The following is a 20000-nucleotide window of genomic DNA, read 5'->3' as shown; positions in this document are numbered from 1 at the left end:
TGTTGCTATACCACTCAAAACACACCACCACCACGCCCACCGCCACGCCCACCGCCACGCCCACACCACTCTCAGAACACACCACCGCCACGCCCACACCACTCTCAGAACACACCACCGCCACGCCCACACCACTCTCAGAACACACCACTGCCACGCCCACCGCCACGCCCACACCACTCTCAGAACACACCACCGCCACGCCCACACCACTCTCAGAACACACCACCGCCACGCCCACCGCCACGCCCACACCACTCTCAGAACACACCACCGCCACGCCCACACCACTCTCAAAACACACCACCGCCACGCCCACACCACTCTCAGGACAATGAGGCCACGCCCACACCACTCTCAGGACACACCACCGCCACGCCCACACCACTCTCAGGACACACCATCGCCACGCCCACACCACTCTCAGAACACACCACCGCCACGCCCACACCACTCTCAGGACAATGAGGCCACGCCCACACCACTCTCAGAACACACCACCGCCACACCCACACCACTATCAGGACACACCACCGCCACGCCCACACCACTCTCAGGACACACCATCGCCACGCCCATACCACTCTCAGAACACACCACCGCCACGCCCACACCACTCTCAGGACACACCATCGCCACGCCCACACCACTCTCAGAACACACCATCACCACGCCCACGCCACTCTCAGGACACACCATCGCCACGCCCACACCACTCTCAGAACACACCATCGCCACGCCCACACCACTCTCAGGACACACCATCGCCACGCCCTCCGCCACACCCACACCACTCTCAGGACACACCATCGCCACGCCCTCCGCCACACCCACACCACTCTCAGGACACATCATCGCCACACTCAGGACAGTGTAGGAGCGAACTGCTCCGATAGATGGCGGTAGGTTGCGCAACGACTTGGATCCAAGCCGCCGTTGAAAGAAGAAGAAGAAGTAGTAAGAAGAAGACAACGACGACGATTTATATGTAATACCATAGAATCCAGGCTAAGAAAATTTAATTTTTCCTAATACAATCACTGTTTATCTGATTTGTTTGTCATAAATCCGATATTATTTAGTTTTACATGTATAGAAAGATAAGATAATATTGTTTGCTAAAACAGCAAATCAATTTGACTCCTCATTCTAAAGAGTCATCATTCGGGAAAAAAAAAGAGTCATCCTCACCGGGACGTCACACTGACAGTCCAAATCCTTAACCATTCGGCCACCGGGCAGTATGGTAATCTTAGTAAAATAGGTGTATTTGAAGTGGAACAAATGTTAATTGTCCTTGGTATATCCCCCCAGTTATTTGGATCGGCTCTACACTGTTATGGGTTCTAGGTTGGCCCATTCTACACCCCTCCACCGAGTTTCGTGAAAATCGCTCCGGTAGTTTTTGCCTGAGAGTGGTGTGGGCGTGGCCTCACTGTCCTGAGAGTGGTGTGGGCGTGGCCTCACTGTCCTGAGAGTGGTGTGGGCGTGGCCTCACTGTCCTGAGAGTGGTGTGGGCGTGGCCTCACTGTCCTGAGAGTGGTATGGGCGTGGCCTCACTGTCCTGAGAGTGGTGTGGGCGTGGCCTCACTGTCCTGAGAGTGGTGTGGGCGTGGCCTCATTGTCCTGAGAGTGGTGTGGGCGTGGCCTCATTGTCCTGAGAGTGGTGTGGGCGTTGCCTCATTGTCCTGAGAGTGGTGTGGGCGTGGCCTCATTGTCCTGAGAGTGGTGTGGGCGTGGCCTCATTGTCCTGAGAGTGGTGTGGGCGTGGTCTCTGTCCTGAGAGTGGTGTGGGCGTGGCCTCATTGTCCTGAGAGTGGTGTGGGCGTGGCCTCATTGTCCTGAGAGTGGTGTGGGCGTGGCCTCACTGCCCTGAGAGTGGTGTAGCAACACTGTGTCTTGAGAAGCTAGGCCTGCAGGCAGATGCCTCTCATTTTGGTAGAGCCACAATCACTCTAGTAGAGAAGGCTTTCTCACTGCGGGGAAAATGACAGTGCCAACATGCAGCCTAGCCTTCCGCAACAAGAAATCTCTAAGTGTGCACTGTTGTGCATGACATATTTACTCAGGCAATGTGTAGGCTATTATATTATGAGGATAATATGATTCACTGTAAGGGGTTACACAGGCAAATTGGCTGTGTTACAAATAGGCTGTTTGTTGGTGGTGTTTCATTGCCTCATTTGACTCAGGAATCCACATTCATAGGGCGTCCATTATTATAAGCTATTTAGGCAATTTAGAAACCGCCATGCATATTTGATGCCTCAGTCGGGCAGATAAGAGTGCTGTTAATCCTCTTAGATATGTTATGGATGTTATATGTCATCGGCTGTCCTGTTTTCATGACATCCAGCATTGTCGGAAATAAGTGCTCTCGCTTCTACATGTCATCCCTCTGATCCATCATCTCCTATAGCCTACCCAGAAATGAACTCAATCAATCAATCACCTGCGTGGTTCATATATTGTCAATGACAATCGCACCTGTTCCATATAATCATGTCCGTGGGTGGGTATAAAAAGGCATGCAATTCCAATGCGTAATGACGCACAATGGCTGATTTATATGTACTGCTGTTGGATGATGTGGATGAAGGAATTCGGAGAGAGCGAGTCGCAGGGACCGGCGAGACCTACTGGCCAATGAGAGACCTACTGGCCAATGAGAGACCTACTGGCCAATGAGAGACCTACTGGCCAATGACGATGAGTGGTCATGAGCCACTTCCGCTTCTTTGCTGCCACGTTTGCCGTCATGTTAAAATTGGTCTGTGTTGATTTCTGTGAATGGGAGGCGTTTCACTGACCATTTAGAGGCATTTATGGGCGTTAAGAGCGTAGAGTGTAGAGTTGATTGAGATTTATAATGGGGAACCGGCGTGGGACATCCGGCGCACTTCGTTATCAAAATCGGAAAATCGTTGTGCGTACCTTTTGGAACTTGCGGATGTCCGCAAACCCTTAGTATGCGAATCCTGAGCAAAGTTTTATAAAAGAGGCCCCTGGCGCCTGATAACCGCTCACCCCAACGTGACCTCCGTTAACCCACTTTCTGGTCTCCATGGAGACTGACAGTGACTTGGCGGGGATAGAGAAAACCAGACGGCAGCCAGAACACACAGGACAGAGACGGGCTCTGCTTCTCACTCTCTCTCTGCTGGAGTGTTGACATTCGTGTGTGTGTGTGTGTGTGTGTGTGTGTGTGACGTGCGTGTGTGTGACGTGCATACCTGTTGCCCTTTAGCCATGGAGTTCCATGAGAAGCTGCAGTCCATAGCGGCGAAGGAGGGACTAAAAGGTCGAAAGGTCAGCCGTGCGGTGGAGAGCTTCAGCTGGAACATCACCATCCTGAAGGTCAGTATACTCTCTCTCTCTGTCCGTCTCTTCTCTCTCTCATAGTCTCTCTCTCTCTCTGTCCGTCTCTTCTCTCTCTCATAGTCTCTCTCTCTCTCTGTCCGCCTCTTCTCTCTCTCATAGTCTCTCGCTCTCCAGGCCAGTAATCATCAGGCTTTGGTCAATTTTTAACATAATCAATGGGACTAAAAGTAGCGTTGTCCTTTCCGGCATTGATTCACTCTCTCCGTCTCTCTCCGTCTCCGTCTCTCTCTGTCTCTCTCTGTCTCTCTGTCTCTCTCCGTCTCTCTCTGTCTCTCTCTGTCTCTCCGTCTCTCTCCGTCTCTCTCCGTCTCTCTCCGTCTCTCTCCGTCTCTCTGTCTCTCTCTGTCTCTCCCCGTCTCTCTCCGTCTCTCTCCGTCTCTATCCGTCTCTCTCTGTCTCTCTGTCTCTCTGTCTCTCTCCATCTCTCTCCCTCTCTCTCCGTCTCTCTCTGTCTCCCCGTCTCTCTCCGTCTCTCTCCGTCTCTCTCCGTCTCTCCGTCTCTATCCGTCTCTCTCTGTCTCTCTGTCTCTCTCTGTCTCTCTCCGTCTCTCTCCATCTCTCTCCCTCTCTCCGTCTCTCTCCGTCTCTCTGTCTCCCCGTCTCTCTCCGTCTCTCTCTGTCTCTCCGTCTCTCTCCGTCTCTCCGTCTCTATCCGTCTCCCCGTCTCTCTCTGTCTCTCCGTCTCTCTCCGTCTCTCTCTGTCTCTCTGTCTCCCTCTGTCTCTCTCCATCTCTCTCTGTCTCTCTCCGTCTCTCTGTCTCTCTCCGTCTGTCTCTCTCCGTCTGTCTCTCTCGGTTTCTCTCCGTCTCTCTGTCTCTCTCCGTCTCTCTGTCTCTCTCCGTCTCTCTCCGTCTCTCCGTCTCTCTCCGTCTCTCTCCGTCTCTCTCCGTCTCTCTCTGTCTCTCCCCGTCTCTCTCCGTCTCTCTGTCTCTATCCGTCTCTCTCTGTCTCTCTCCGTCTCTCCGTCTCTCTCCGTCTCTCCGTCTCTATCCGTCTCTCTCCTTTTCTCTCTGTCTCTCTGTCTCTCTCCGTCTCTCCGTCTCTCTCCGTCTCTCTCCGTCTCTCCGTCTCTCTCTCTCTCTCCGTCTCTCCGTCTCTCTCTGTCTCTCTCCGTCTCTCTAGGGCCAGGCTGACCTGTTGAAGCGTGCCAAGGCGGAGGTGCAGGAGAACCTGAAGCAGGTGCACTACGCCGCCCTGACCAGCAGTCTGGCCAAGGGAGGGGCCGGCCCAGAGGAGAGGCCCCGCCCCCGACGCAGCCTGGGGGGCTCCATGTCTGAGGAAGGCAGGCCCCGAGCCGCGGGGGCCGAGCACACCAACTAAGACCCTCCGCTACGGTGTCCCCCAAGGGACAGTTTCCAGACACCGGCTAAGCCTAGTCTAGAACTATGAAGACCTCCCCAGTGGAGGATCTCCACAAACATATTTCAGTTTGGTGAGGACAGCAACAAGACCACTGCCCCCCCCCCCCCCCCGTTCACTATAAACCCTCATGAAGAAGAGAGAGAGGGAGAGGAGGAGAAGAAGGAGAAGAAGAAGGAGGAGGAGGAGGAGAAGAGAGAACAAACCGCTCTCCCCCCAATGCGTCCGAAGCACAATGCACTGCCACAGAACTGCCAGAGGAATGTAAGACTGCTAGTCTGAGAGACGATGGGCAGATGGACTCCAAACCCACCGTCTGGTATAAATTGTATGTAAATGTAAATAAGATATTTTTTAATCCTCTCCTTAATGTGAAATGTCAGTGTCCTGTTGTTGCTATGGGGAATGAAGTACCAGTTTCCCTCAGTGCATTACTCGTGGGAGGTTTTTGCTGATTCAGGGCCGAGAAGGTTAGGCTGAATCTGGGCAATACTGTAATGTAATATTTAACAGAAATGTTATTCTGTTCAAATATAAAATGTCAGAAATCAAATGAATGATTGGTTGTATTTCTGTTTCTAACCATGCCATAAACAGTGGAGCATATTAAGATTTGTGGGTGAGAGTGTCTTGGTAATTTTATATGGCACAATATTACAAAGACTACCCTTTAACAGTATTCCAGATAACTGCTTTTTTTAACTTGCTGTATGCGACACACTGTATTATGTAATACTTTTTTGTGAAATGGAACAAGATGTTATACGATAACTTATTTGCCCTCAAAACATTCCTGTTATTAGCTCACATTTCTACACATTTTCCAAAACAATAGTTTGTTTCACCCTCAAACAATGTCTGTCATATTTTCCTTACTGGAATAAGCCAGAAAGAAAATAAACCTGTTTTATTTATAGAACTGTCTCCTTTAAAGATTGTATGGATATGAGTGGGTGTGTGAGAGAGAGATACACATAAAATCAGCATTCAAGCAACCTCAGTAGAACCATTCCTTATCGAACCAATCTGTTCATGTCGCACGAGCAAACGGGTCTAGAATGTTAAAACCCACACGGCACAAGACCCAGTCACTGACCCAGACACACACCAAGACCCAGTCACTGACCCAGACACACACCAAGACCCAGTCACTGACCCAGACACACACCAAGACCCAGTCACTGACCCAGACACACACCAAGACCCAGTCACTGACCCAGACACACACCAAGACCCAGTCACTGACCCAGACACACACCAAGACCCAGTCACTGACCCAGACACACACCAAGACCCAGTCACTGACCCAGACACACACCAAGACCCAGTCACTGACCCAGACACACACCAAGACCCAGTCACTGACCCAGACACACACCAAGACCCAGTCACTGACCCAGACACACACCAAGACCCAGTCACTGACCCAGACACACACCAAGACCCAGTCACTGACCCAGACACACACCAAGACCCAGTCACTGACCCAGACACACACCAAGACCCAGTCACTGACCCAGGAACACACCAAGACCCAGTCACTGACCCAGACACACACCAAGACCCAGTCACTGACCCAGACACACACCAAGACCCAGTCACTGACCCAGACACACACCAAGACCCCGTCACTGACCCAGACACACACCAACACCCAGTCACTGTAGCAAGAGCATTGTGTTTATTGGTCTATATTTAATCATACAGTAGGTCATCAAGATAGACATCCCTTGTGTGCATTGTTTGACATGGCTACCACAGGAAGCAAGAGAACTAAAACATACCAGAGGAGAAATCTCATTACATAAAATGGTCACAGGGAATCAATTAAAAAAAGAAAAGAAACAAACTGTAGTCCATAATTTAATCATGTTTACCTTAAGGGTTAAAATATCTTCATTAAAAAAAAAAGAAAAAAAATAAACAAAAAAACTAGAGAATATGGGTGTCAGGTGTATCTGTCAGTTTGTAGGCACTGATTAAGTTAACGAGGAGCGGAAAGATGCCATTAACAACTTATTTGGGATCAGATTCTCCAGCCGCCTAACTAGCGCTAGCAATCTGGATAAGGAGTAAATCTGACCCCAGATCAGTAGTTCAGGGCAACCTCTCCTGTCAGCAGAAAGACAATCGATGTTGAGGCAAGAACCAGAATCCAGAACGGAGGCAAGAGAATCCAGACAGACCAACAGACAGGCATTAGACACAGACAAACATGGAGGTCATTCCTATGGATAAGCAAGGTGTTACTCTCCCATAGGTTCATACATTGATAAAGGATTCCACAAGACTCTGGAGGGAGAGGCAGTGTGGCGGTGCATTCGCAATCAGTCCAATGGCGCCCTCTCCTGGTAGAAACAGGCACCACCGTTTTAAAGTCACTGAGTGAAGGACGGGGTTCCGACAACAGTGAAGGCCCAAGCGTAACAGGGAGGCTACCGGCTCTAAGGATGGGACATAGCGTACAGTACTGAGGGAACACAGAGCAGGTTAGACAGGTTAAGAGATGAAAGGTTATAAGATATTGGCAATGACGGACTGCCTTGAAGGAAGGCAGCTGGAATCTTAGTCCACATGTGCAAGTTTTTTTTGTTTTTTGTTTTAATTCAGCAGTGGCGTTTATTCCAACAGAGGCCACTGACGGATGGGATGAAGCAGACGGCCCCGGATCGCTGACCAGGTCAGGTGCACATGTCCTCCCCTTAATGGTTATGATTAGGAGGGCGGGGGGAGGCTGTAAGCCGATGCTAGTTCCGCTGGACGCGCTGCTGGTTCACAGGTCTGCGGGGTTCACGATGCTGAAGTCCGAGTCTTTGCTGTTAGTGCTGCCCTCGTCCGGGCTGGACGAACCCGAGGCCGCGCCCAGCAGCGGGTCGTGGAACGCCCCGGCGCCCTCCGGCTCAGGCCGCACGGCGCCGCGGGCTCGTCTGATTGGCGGGGTGCAGCCGGGACCGCCCTCGGGGGTCTGCAGGTCTCCGTCCTGAGAGACCAGGATGTAGTCGTCCCAGTTCTTCCCCTCCGAGCCCAGAGACGATGAAGCCACCTGGGACAGGATACATAGGTCAGACTGTGACAGTCAGTCAGTGAAATACAGTCAGTCAGTAAAATAGTCAGTCAGTAAAATACAGTCAGTCAGTGAAAAACAGACAGTCAGTAAAATAGTCAGTCAGTAAAATAGTCAGTCAGTAAAATACAGACAGTGTCAAATACAGTCAGTCAGTGAAATACAGTCAGTAAAATAAAATACAGTCAGTGAAATACAGTCAGTCAGTAAAATACAGTCAGTCAGTAAAATAGTCAGTCAGTAAAATAGTCAGTCAGTCAGTAAAATAGTCAGTCAGTAAAATAGTCAGTCAGTAAAATACAGTCAATCAGTAAAATACAGTCAGTCAGTAAAATACAGTCAGTTAGTAAAATACAGTCAGTCAGTAAGCCAGTGAAAGGCAGTCGGTCAGGCAGCTAAAGATCCAGTAGCTACCCAACCAGACATGTTTCTGGCTAGTCTCCAGGTATGAGTCATTACCAGACATGTACCTGGCTAGTCTCCAGGTATGAGTCCTTAGCAGACAGGTACCTGGCTAGTCTCCAGGTATGAGTCCTTAGCAGACATGTATCTGGCTAGTCTCCAGGTATGAGTCATTAGCAGACATGTACCTGGCTAGTCTCCAGGTATGAGTCCTTAGCAGACAGGTACCTGGCTAGTCTCCAGGTAGGAGTCATTACCAGACAGGTATCTGGCTAGTCTCCAGGTATGAGTCCTTAGCAGACATGTTTCTGGCTAGTCTCCAGGTATGAGTCCTTAGCAGACATGTTTCTGGCTAGTCTCCAGGTATGAGTCCTTAGCAGGGGTGTGTACCTGTTGTTCGGGCGGCGTGGGCGCTCTCTCCTCCATCTCCCTCTCGTTCGTGCTCACGCTCCCCTCGCGTTCCGAGTGTGGCGCCCCGCTGTGGTTGGTGTGCTCCTCTGTGTTGTCGCGGCGGCCGCTGGCGTGCTGTGCGGCGGCGGCCGCGGCGGCGGCAGCGGTGTAGTGATCGTCAGCGATGGTGATCTCCTCGTTCTCCTCGGCCTCCAGCTGGCTCTGATTGAACCTCAGCGCCCCCTTCAGGATGTCTTTGATCTGACGCACCACAGGGGACAGAGGAGGTTATATGGAGGCGCACACGCACACACACACACACACAGACACACACACACACACACCTTTGGTAGTACCATACCTGTTTGAGTCCAGCCAGGGCCACCAGCACCTCATCCTCTTTCTCCAACTGCTCCTGCAGGATGACCTCCTGGATCTTACCTGCAGACACACAGAGATAACCAGGTACATAACCAGGTACATAACCAGGTACATAACCAGGTACATAACCAGGTACACAACCAGGCAGCCAGAAACACAACCAGGTACATAACCAGGTACATAACCAGGCACCCAGAAACACAACCAGGTACATAACCAGGCACCCAGAAACAACCAGGTACACAACCAGGTACATAACCAGGCACCCAGAAACACAACCAGGTACACAACCAGGTACATAACCAGGCACCCAGAAACACAACCAGGTACATAACCAGGCAGCCAGAAACACAACCAGGTACATAACCAGGCCGCCAGAAACACAACCAGGTAAATAGCCAGGCGGTCAGATACAGTATAAGCAGGGGGTGTGACTGACCAGGTAGATATATAGAACTACTGATTGGAGGTGACTGACCAGGTAGATATATAGAACTGTACTGATACTGTGTGTTGGGGGTGTGACTGACCAGGTAGATATATAGAACTGTACTGATACTGTGTGTTGGGGGTGTGACTGACCAGGTAGATATATAGAACTGTACTGATACTGTGTGTTGGAGGTGTGACTGACCAGGTAGATATAGAACTACTGATTGGAGGTGACTGACCAGGTAGATATATAGAACTACTGATTGGAGGTGACTGACCAGGTAGATATATAGAACTACTGATTGGAGGTGACTGACCAGGTAGATATATAGAACTACTGATTGGAGGTGACTGACCGATGTGTGCGTTCATCATCTTGGCACAGTACTTGCTCATGGCCTCCAGTTCATTGATCTGGCCCTGCAGGAAGGAGACCTGAACTTCCAGTTCCTCCTCCTGAGAGAGAGAGAGAGAGAGAGAGAGAGAGAGAGAGAGAGAGAGAAACAAGAACGAGAAACAGAGGGAGAAAGAAAGAGAGAAACAGAGAAAGAGAAACAGAGCGAGAGAGAGAGGTGCAAGAAAAGAGAACCAGGGGAATTGAAGTTGAAGAAAGAGGGATAGTAAAACAAGAAGAAGAAAAGAAAGCCAACATGGAAAAGTGATGGTAGTTTAGAGGAGAAAGTGATGGTAGTTTAGAGGAGAAAGTGATGGTAGTTTAGAGGAGAAAGTGATGGTAGTTTAGAGGAGAAAGTGATGGTAGTTTAGAGGAGAAAGTGATGGGAGTTTAGAGGAGAAAGTGATGGTAGTTTAGAGGAGAAAGTGATGGTAGTTTAGAGGAGAAAGTGATGGTAGTTTAGAGGAGAAAGTGATGGCAGTTTAGAGGAGAAAGTGATGGTAGTTTAAAGGAGAAAGTGATGGTAGTTTAAAGGAGAAAGTGATGGTAGTTTAGAGGAGAAAGTGATGGTAGTTTAGAGGAGAAAGTGATGGTAGTTTAGAGGAGAAAGTGATGGTAGTTTAGAGGAGAAAGTGATGGGAGTTTAGAGGAGAAAGTGATGGTAGTTTAGAGGAGAAAGTGATGGTAGTTTAGAGGAGAAAGTGATGGTAGTTTAGAGTGGAAAGTGATGGTAGTTTAGAGGAGAAAGTGATGGTAGTTTAGAGGAGAAAGTGATGGCAGTTTAGAGGAGAAAGTGATGGTAGTTTAAAGGAGAAAGTGATGGTAGTTTAGAGGAGAAAGTGATGGTAGTTTAGAGGAGAAAGTGATGGTAGTTTAAAGGAGAAAGTGATGGTAGTTTAGAGGAGAAAGTGATGGTAGTTTAGAGGAGAAAGTGATGGTAGTTTAGAGGAGAAAGTGATGGTAGTTTAAAGGAGAAAGTGATGGTAGTTTAGAGGAGAAAGTGATGGTAGTTTAGAGGAGAAAGTGATGGCAGTTTAAAGGAGAAAGTGATGGTAGTTTAGAGGAGAAAGTGATGGTAGTTTAAAGGAGAAAGTGATGGTAGTTTAGAGGAGAAAGTGATGGTAGTTTAAAGGAGAAAGTGATGGTAGTTTAGAGGAGAAAGTGATGGTAGTTTAAAGGAGAAAGTGATGGTAGTTTAGAGGAGAAAGTGATGGTAGTTTAAAGGAGAAAGTGATGGTAGTTTAGAGGATAAAATGATGGTAGTTTAGAGGAGAAAGTGATGGTAGTTTAGAGGAGAAAATGATGGTAGTTTAGAGGAGAAAGTGATGGTAGTTTAGAGGAGAAAGTGATGGGAGTTTAGAGGAGAAAGTGATGGTAGTTTAGAGGAGAAAGTGATGGCAGTTTAGAGGAGAAAGTGATGGTAGTTTAGAGTGGAATGTGATGGTAGTTTAGAGGAGAAAGTGATGGTAGTTTAGAGGAGAAAGTGATGGTAGTTTAGAGTGGAAAGTGATGGTAGTTTAGAGGAGAAAGTGATGGTAGTTTAAAGGAGAAAGTGATGGTAGTTTAGAGGAGAAAGTGATGGTAGTTTAGAGGAGAAAGTGATGGTAGTTTAGAGGAGAAAGTGATGGTAGTTTAGAGTGGAAAGTGATGGTAGTTTAGAGGAGAAAGTGATGGTAGTTTAAAGGAGAAAGTGATGGCAGTTTAAAGGAGAAAGTGATGGCAGTTTAGAGGAGAAAGTGATGGGAGTTTAGAGTGGAAAGTGATGGCAGTTTAGAGTGGAAAGTGATGGTAGTTTAGAGTGGAAAGTGATGGTAGTTTAGAGTGAAAAGTGATGGTAGTTTAGAGGAGAAAGTGATGGTAGTTTAGAGTGGAAAGTGATGACAGTTTAGAGGAGAAAGTGATGGTAGTTTAGAGGAGAAAGTGATGGTAGTTTAAAGGAGAAAGTAATGGTAGTTTAGAGGAGAAAGTGATGGTAGTTTAAAGGAGAAAGTGATGGTAGTTTAGAGGAGAAAGTGATGGTAGTTTAAAGGAGAAAGTGATGGTAGTTTAGAGGAGAAAGTGATGGTAGTTTAGAGGAGAAAGTGATGCCAGTTTAGAGTGGAAAGTGATGGCAGTTTAGAGGAGAAAGTGATGGTAGTTTAGAGGAGAAAGTGATGGTAGTTTAAAGGAGAAAGTGATGGGAGTTTAGAGGAGAAAGTGATGGTAGTTTAAAGGAGAAAGTGATGGTAGTTTAGAGGAGAAAGTGATGGTAGTTTAGAGGAGAAAGTGATGGTAGTTTAGAGGAGAAAGTGATGGTAGTTTAGAGTGGAAAGTGATGGTAGTTTAGAGGAGAAAGTGATGGTAGTTTAGAGGAGAAAGTGATGGCAGTTTAGAGGAGAAAGTGATGGTAGTTTAAAGGAGAAAGTGATGGTAGTTTAGAGGAGAAAGTGATGGTAGTTTAGAGGAGAAAGTGATGGTAGTTTAGAGGAGAAAGTGATGGCAGTTTAAAGGAGAAAGTGATGGTAGTTTAGAGGAGAAAGTGATGGTAGTTTAAAGGAGAAAGTTATGGTAGTTTAGAGGAGAAAGTGATGGTAGTTTAAAGGAGAAAGTGATGGTAGTTTAGAGGAGAAAGTGATGGTAGTTTAAAGGAGAAAGTGATGGTAGTTTAGAGGATAAAATGATGGTAGTTTAGAGGAGAAAGTGATGGTAGTTTAGAGGAGAAAATGATGGTAGTTTAGAGGAGAAAGTGATGGTAGTTTAGAGTGAAAAGGGATGGTAGTTTAGAGGAGAAAGTGATGGTAGTTTAGAGTGGAAAGTGATGGCCGTTTAGAGTGGAAAGTGATGGTAGTTTAGAGGAGAAAGTGATGGTAGTTTAGAGGAGAAAGTGATGGTAGTTTAGAGGAGAAAATTATGGTAGTTTAGAGGAGAAAGTGATGGTAGTTTAGAGGAGAAAGTGATGGTAGTTTAGAGTGGAAAGTGATGGTAGTTTAGAGTGGAAAGTGATGGCCGTTTAGAGTGGAAAGTGATGGCAGTTTATCGTTTCAAAATGTTTATTGTGAAGCCAACAAATACAAACATTTTCAGATTGTCACGCAATAAATCAATATTTGAAATACAGCGCTTTGAGCTTCATTTTTCAAACCCAAAAAATAAACCAACACAAAACTCTAAGCAAACAGAAATAGGCACATGTATACCCTCCCCCTCCCCAAATGATGTGAGTTTAGAGGAGAAAGTGGGAGGGACTCACTGCCTCCTTCTTGCCCATGGTCTTGCTGTGGGAGCGCGAGCGAGTGATGTTGAAGAAGGAGTCCTTCTTGGTGGCAGAGAGGGGCGGAGACGAGGTGCTGATGTCACTTCCCCTGGAGGGAGGAAGAGGCGGGGACGCCGCAGCGAGACCGTGCCCTCCAGAGAGACTCTCGATACTGGGGGAGGAGCTTACTGTCCTGGAGGTCTGGCCTGAGACAGAGAGAGAGAGAGAGAAAGAGGGAGGAGAGAGAGAGAGAGGGAGAGAGAAAGAGAGAGAGAGAAAGAGTGAGTCAGATTCTTTGCACAAGTCAACGGAGATTAAAAGGTTGGTTTCGGGAAAGGGTGACCATTGCCCATATCTGGTCCTGGATTGTGTATTCCAGTTCAAAACACACATTTCACAAATACGTATTTAATTTAGAATTCAACAAACCACATATATATGTTAAAGGACGATGCTCGTTTTTTACAACCTGGACCTTATTTACGACATATTATAAGACGTTTGACTCACCGAGATCACTTTGGTGTAATTCGGAGGCCTGTAGAAGAAATTTAAAATCCAGCGCGAGCCAGTATATCCATGTAATGGCGGTGGTCGGGGCACTGAGAATGCAGTTTCTAAAAATCTATTTTCTGCCGCGAAACGGTTGTTTTCATCAATCTGTCTTGATGAATCGCTAGTTGTGCTTACATAGAGCATAACTGTTGTGGTTTTCACATGCCATGATCTTTAGAAACGTCTTTCGAAACGAAATAGCTTCCTCACTTGCTCCAGCACGCATTCGCACAGCGCGCAATCGTTGCTCCAGAACGCTGTGCGCATGCGTGCTGGAGCAAGTGAGGAAGCTATTTTGTGTCTAAAGACGTTTCTAAAGATCATATTACAGAGGCAAGGCAAGGCAAGGCAAGGCAAGTTTATTTATATAGCACATTTCAGCCACAGGGCAATTCAAGGTGCTTTACATGAGACATTAAAAGCATTAAAACAAAAAGCAAGACATTATAGACATTTAAAACAAAAGGCAGGACAAATTAAAAGCATTAAAACAGTTTCTACAATCAGGTACTTCAAAGAAGGGAAAGAATCCAAAAATATGCTCAGATCAGAAGAGTCAACATGAAGTAAAAATAGTCATTCTCAGGATAGAATAGAATAAGAGGACATTTGTTTAGAAAAGAAAGAAAAGCAAATCGTCCCTTTTTTAGTAACGGTAAGACATTAACAGCCCACTGCAAATCATGTGACTCCAGCTGTGACTGTTCACTAACGCACACATGTGACTGATCTAACGCACACACGTGACGGACTCATTCATTGCTAGTTTCCCCGGTTGCCCTCTAGTCTCTCAACTTCAAGTAAACTGACTGACTGAGTGCACGTCTAACCAGGAAGTCTAACCAGGAAGTCTAACCAGGAAGTCTAACCAGGATGTCTAACCAGGAAGTCTAACCAGGAAGTCTAACCAGGATGTCTAACCAGGAAGTCTAACCAGGAAGTCTAACCAGGAAGTCTAACCAGGAAGTCTAACCAGGAAGTCTAACCAGGAAGCCTAACCAGGAAGTCTAACCAGGACGTCTAACCAGGACGTCTAACCAGGACGTCTAACCAGGACGTCTAACCAGGAAGTCTAACCAGGAAGTCTAACCAGGAAGTCCAACCAGGAAGTCTAACCAGGACGTCTAACCAGGACGTCTAACCAGGACGTCTAACCAGGAAGTCCAACCAGGAAGTCTAACCAGGAAGTCTAACCAGGACGTCTAACCAGGACGTCTAACCAGGAAGTCTAACCAGGAAGTCCAACCAGGAAGTCTAACCAGGACGTCTAACCAGGACGTCTAACCAGGACGTCTAACCAGGACGTCTAACCAGGAAGTCTAACCAGGAAGTCTAACAAAAAGCAAGTCATTATAGACATTTAAACAAAAAGCAGGACAAATAGAATACAGGAATAAAAGTTACAGTGCAGTATACTGATAAACATAGCTCCTCTTAGAAAGCAGTGGCAAAAAGAAAAGTCTTAAGGCTTGTTTTAAAAGAACCAAGAGTTGCAGCAGACCTGCAGTTTTCTGGAAGTTTGTTCCAGATATGTGGAGCATAAAAACTGAATGCTGCTTCTCCATGTTTTGTTTTAACTCTGGGGACAGAAAGCAGACCTGTGCCAGATGACCTGAGGGGTCTGGATGGTTCATAGCATATGAGCAGATCAGAAATATATTTTGGCCCTAGACCATTCAGTGCTTTATAAACCAACAGCAGTATTTTAAAGTCAATTCTTTGACAGACAGGAAGCCAGTGTAAAGACCTTAGTACTGGTGTGATATGCTCCACTTTCTTAGTCTTAGTGAGGACTCGAGCAGCAGCGTTCTGAATCAGCTGCAGCTGTCTGATCGATTTTTTAGAGAGACCTGTATACATGCCGTTACAGTAGTCGAGTCTACTGAAGATAAACGCATGGACAAGTTTTTCCAAATCCTTCTGGGACATAAATCCTTTGATCCTTGATATATTCTTCAGGTGATAGTAGGCTGACTTTGTAATTGATTTAATGTGGCTGTTGAAATTCAGGTCTGAGTCCATGACTACACCAAGATTTCTGGCTTCGTTTGTGGTTTTTAGCATTACTGATTGAAGTTGAGCACTGACTTTTAATCGTTCTTCTTTGGCTCCAAAGACAATTACTTCAGTTTTATTTTTGTTTAGTTGGAGAAAGTTCTGGCACATCCAATCATTGATTTGTTGAATGCACTTACTCAGCGCTTGTATGGGATTATAGTCTCCTGGTGATATAGTGATATAAATTTGTGTGTCATCTGCATAGCTATGGTAACATATTTTGTTGTTTTCCATAATTTGGGTTAGTGGGAGCATGTAAATGTTGAACAGAAGAGGCCCCAGGATGGAGCCTTGGGGAACTCCACAGGTCATTTTTGTCAGCTCAGATTTGTAATTGCCTATAGACACAAAATAATCCCTGTCCTTTAAGTAGGATTCAAACCAATCTAACACTGTACCAGAAATTCCCAACCAATTTTCCAGTCGGCCTAGTAGTATGTTGTGGTCTACCGTGTCGAACGCAGCGCTGAGATCCAGTAATACTAAGACTGAGATTTTGCCATTATCTGTGTTTAAATGGATGTCATTAAATACCTTAATTAGAGCAGTCTCGGTGCTGTGATGCGGTCGAAATCCTGACTGGAAGACATCAAAGCCATTACTTAGTGCCAGGAAGTTATTCAGTTGTTGGAAAACAACCTTTTCAATTATTTTGCTTAGAAATGGGAGGTTTGATATGGGCCTATAATTGTTCATTTGTGAGCTGTCTAGATTATTCTTTTTTAAGAGTGGCTTGATGACTGCAGTTTTCAGGGTATGTGGGAACACACCTGAAAGAAGAGATGTGTTTACAATTTGTAGTAAATCAGAGGCCATGCAGTTGGATACAGTTTTGAAGAAGTCTGTAGGTAGAACATCAAGGCAACAGGTGGAGGATTTCAGATGTTGTATAGTGTCCCCCAGGGTTTTATGGTTGATCGGATTAAATTGTGTCATGGTACAATTATTGATTTTAAGTGGACACTGTGACGACACATGTCCTGTACCTGGAATGGAGGCACTAACTGCTTGTCTAATTTTCTGAATTTTGTCAGTGAAGAATGAGGCAAATTCATTGCAGGCCCTGGTGGATAGAAGTTCAGAGGATACTGACACAGGAGGGTTTGTCAGCCTATCAACAGTGGCAAACAGAGCACGCGCATTGTTATGGTTTTTGGTGATGATGTCAGAAAAGAAGGTCTGTCGTGCATTTCTCAGCTCCATATTATAAATGCGAAGTCTGTCTTTATAGATGTCATAATGAACATGGAGATTTGTTTTTCGCCATCTGCGTTCAGATTTTCGACACTCCCTCTTTTCTATTCTGACCAGCATGGCGTTTCTCCATGGAGATCTTCTCTTACCAGAGACCACCTTCACCTTAGTGGGCGCAACGGCATCAATAATATTTGTAATTTTAACATTGAAATTATCTACAAGCTCGTTGACTGAGGCCATATAGAGGGCAGGTGTGGACGAGAAAGCCTGAGTAAATATCTCACTGGTGTTTTCAGTGATGTGCCGTTTTGAGATAACCTCTGATTGAGAATTTGTGTGCATGGAGATAGTACTCTCAAAGAAAACACAGGAATGATCAGAGAGCGCAACATCAGACACCTGAACCTTAGAAATATTCAGACCTTTGGTGATGATTAAGTCCAGAGTGTGCCCCTTGTTGTGTGTGGGCTCCGTCACATGCTGAGTCAGTCCATAGTTATCAAGGACACAACCTAGCTCTTTTGTCCCTCTGCCCTGAGGGTTGTCAACATGGATGTTAAAATCACCAACAATAACCACACAGTCAAAGTCAATGCAGACAGTAGACAACAGTTCAGCAAAGTCATCAAAGAAGTTTGGACAGTATTTGGGTGGCCTGTAGATGTTTAGAAATAACGCTCGGGAAGAGGAATTCAACTGAAGAGCCACATATTCAAAGGAACCAAAATGTCCATAACACATCTGCTTACATTGGAGGGAGTCATTAAACAAGATGGCTACTCCACCTCCTTTCTTATGCACTCTAGCCTCGCTCATAAAGCTGAAGTTGGGAGGAGTTGACTCAATAAGAACAGCTGCACTGTTACCGTGGTCTAGCCAAGTTTCAGTTAAAAACATAAGATCAAGATTGTGGTTGGTGATAAAATCATTGATTAAAAATGTCTTTCCTGTTAAAGATCTGACATTTAATAAAGCTAAGTTTAGTGTGCTGAGGGTATTATCTGCACATTTCTTTGTGATAGTTTGTGGCTGACGAGGAATAGATACTAAATTTGATACATTTGTAGAGCCGGTTGAGTGTTTCCTGTTACTTAGCAGATTCACCATTGATTTTCTATTACCTATCAAGACAGGAATTGAGGAAGATACCATCACGTTGGGTCCTGGCTTGTCCTGGAAGGGGTCATGAGTGCCATTAGCCTTGTAGCCTGGACCCAGTACATATCAGTTAGAGCTTGCTGTATTTGGTAAACAAGTAACTGAATGTGCTGTGCCTTTATCAGGCTGGACCCGGCAGGGGGTAAGGGCGGTTGGGAGCGCGTAATACAGCGCGTGAAGGTGCTTGCTGGATGCCGGTGAGAGGAAGCAAGTGAGAGACTCCCCCTCTTGGGGGGGTGGATCCTCGCTGGTGAGTGCTAGTGGGAGGGGGGGAGTGAGAGACTCCCGCTCTTGGGGGGGTGGAGGGGGTGGATCCTCACTGGTGAGTGCTAGTGGGAGGGCGGGAGTGAGAGACTCCCGCTCTTGGGGGGGTGGATCCTCGCTGGTGAGTGCTAGTGGGAGGGGGGGAGTGAGAGACTTCCCCTCTTGCAGTAGCTCATCAATTTGGCTGAGCTTCAGTGTGGCAGCTTTGATGAGGCCCTTGATTGGTGAGCGTGGTGGAGGAGGGGAGGGGCATCGTTGGGTTGTTGTCGATGGGGTGTGGTGTGAAGATTCTTCTTCCTGGCGCGGGTGTCTCCCATAATCAGAGTTTTGTTGAAGCAACAGCTCTTCAAGGTTATGAAATACCACAACAGGCCTATGCTCTCTATGTAAGCACAACTAGCGATTCATCAAGACAGATTTATGAAAACAACCGTTTCGCGGCAGAAAATAGATTTTTAGAAACTGCATTCTCGTTGCCCCGACCACCGACATTACATGGATATACTGGCTCGCGCTGGATTTAAAATTTCTTCTACATGCCTCCGAATTACACCAAAGTGATCTCGGTGAGTCAAACGTCTTATAATATGTCGTAAATAAGGTCCAGGTTGTCAAAAACAAGCATTGTCCTTTAAGTAGAGCAAACTCATCTCACAAAGACTGTTTGAAAAGCGACAAACACTGTGATATTTGATGTTGTCAACTGTCTTCAGGCTGTTAAAACAGTAAATCTCTCTAGTCTAGGGCTGCCTCTGAAAATTGACGAGTCGAATCATCAGTCGGAGACACATAAATCGACTGAGATTCTTGAAGTCGAGCGGCTGTTTTTTGGCTCCACTGTTAAGATGTGCTGGTGGGCTAACATCACTCAACTGCCTTGTTATTTATATAGGACAGGCCAATCATTCATTCTAGACCTAGACTGTTACCGTAGCCATTTGTTGTGCAGTAAAAGGAGACTTAAGACTGATATAGCGAAGGAAAGAAGGCAGGGCGCCCCTCTCCGCTCCGCTGGGCGCCTAGCCTACTGCACGCCAGCGACCATGTGCATTTCCCAAACGGAATATCACAACACAAAACTGCTTTGCTTTCCTTTCCTTGATCAATGTTCTTGTATTAGATATCTGATGGAATTTCCTTTTTTTTCCCCGTAGACCGATTGAGCTCTAACGTCCACGAAAGTGCTTCAGTGACAGCCAAAACATTTCCTTGTTGACTGCTGCCCAATGCAGAGCCTTTTCAAGCACGCTTTGAAATGCGCAGTTGAGGAGACCATCGTCAAATCACCCAAACATAGGCTATGGGAAACCACAGCTTATGTAGTCTTCCTTCAGCCTAGGCATATGAAAACGAAAAAAAGGAAGAATGAATCGTCGAATCTCTGGTTTGGACGGGTGAGTCTGATTCGACTCCAAAATTCAGAGTCGGGTACAGCCCTACTCTAGTCCCTCTGTCTAGACATAACAGGCGGTAGCTGGTCAAAATCAATACAATGATGCAACAACACACAGTACAAACTAAAATATGAATGCAAACACAGCACACACACATAGACACACCTATACAAGCACACAAGCGGTTGCCAGGGCAGCAGTTACCTTGTGTGTCAGAGAGAACCTGTGCAGGGAGAGAGACCTGAGAGACTCCGCCTGAAACTCCATCTGACAGACAGGAGAATGAGGCTATTGCTGCTACTCATGCACACACACACACACACACACACGCACGCTCAC

General features: G+C 46.5%; 2 protein-coding genes across 5 annotated transcripts in view; one reads left to right on the top strand and one right to left on the bottom strand.

Moving 5' to 3' along the window:
- Nucleotides 1-4701, top strand: part of LOC311323290 (inactive phospholipase C-like protein 2) — a gene marked incomplete at both ends in the record, with an annotated part of 30196 nt that extends 25495 nt beyond the window's left edge. Inside the window, 2 exons of the mRNA XM_084455491.1 lie at nt 3248-3357; nt 4504-4701. Of these exons, the coding sequence (XP_084311617.1) occupies nt 3248-3357; nt 4504-4701 (308 nt within the window). The remainder of the gene's footprint in view (nt 1-3247; nt 3358-4503) is intronic.
- A 1739-nt stretch (nt 4702-6440) lies between these two features.
- tbc1d5 (TBC1 domain family, member 5) overlaps nt 6441-20000 on the bottom strand; it is a 41106-nt gene continuing 27546 nt past the window's right edge. The window contains exons 18-23 of one of the 4 annotated variants that reach the window (XM_084454855.1): nt 19866-19958; nt 13033-13241; nt 9766-9865; nt 8958-9037; nt 8597-8857; nt 6441-7783 (exon numbers count right to left, since the gene is read on the bottom strand). In XM_084454855.1, coding sequence (XP_084310981.1) covers nt 7514-7783; nt 8597-8857; nt 8958-9037; nt 9766-9865; nt 13033-13241; nt 19866-19958 — 1013 coding nt within the window. In that variant the 3' untranslated portion in view covers nt 6441-7513. The remainder of the gene's footprint in view (nt 7784-8596; nt 8858-8957; nt 9038-9765; nt 9866-13032; nt 13242-19865; nt 19959-20000) is intronic. The other 3 variants (XM_084454856.1, XM_084454857.1, XM_084454858.1) reach the window with 3 other exon arrangements.

This window comes from Borostomias antarcticus, assembly GCF_949987555.1.
Source record: "Borostomias antarcticus genome assembly, chromosome: 21".
Lineage (NCBI taxonomy): Eukaryota > Metazoa > Chordata > Actinopteri > Stomiiformes > Stomiidae > Borostomias > Borostomias antarcticus.
Note: the sequence above shows the minus strand (reverse complement) of the source record. Positions and strands in the feature narration are given on the sequence as shown.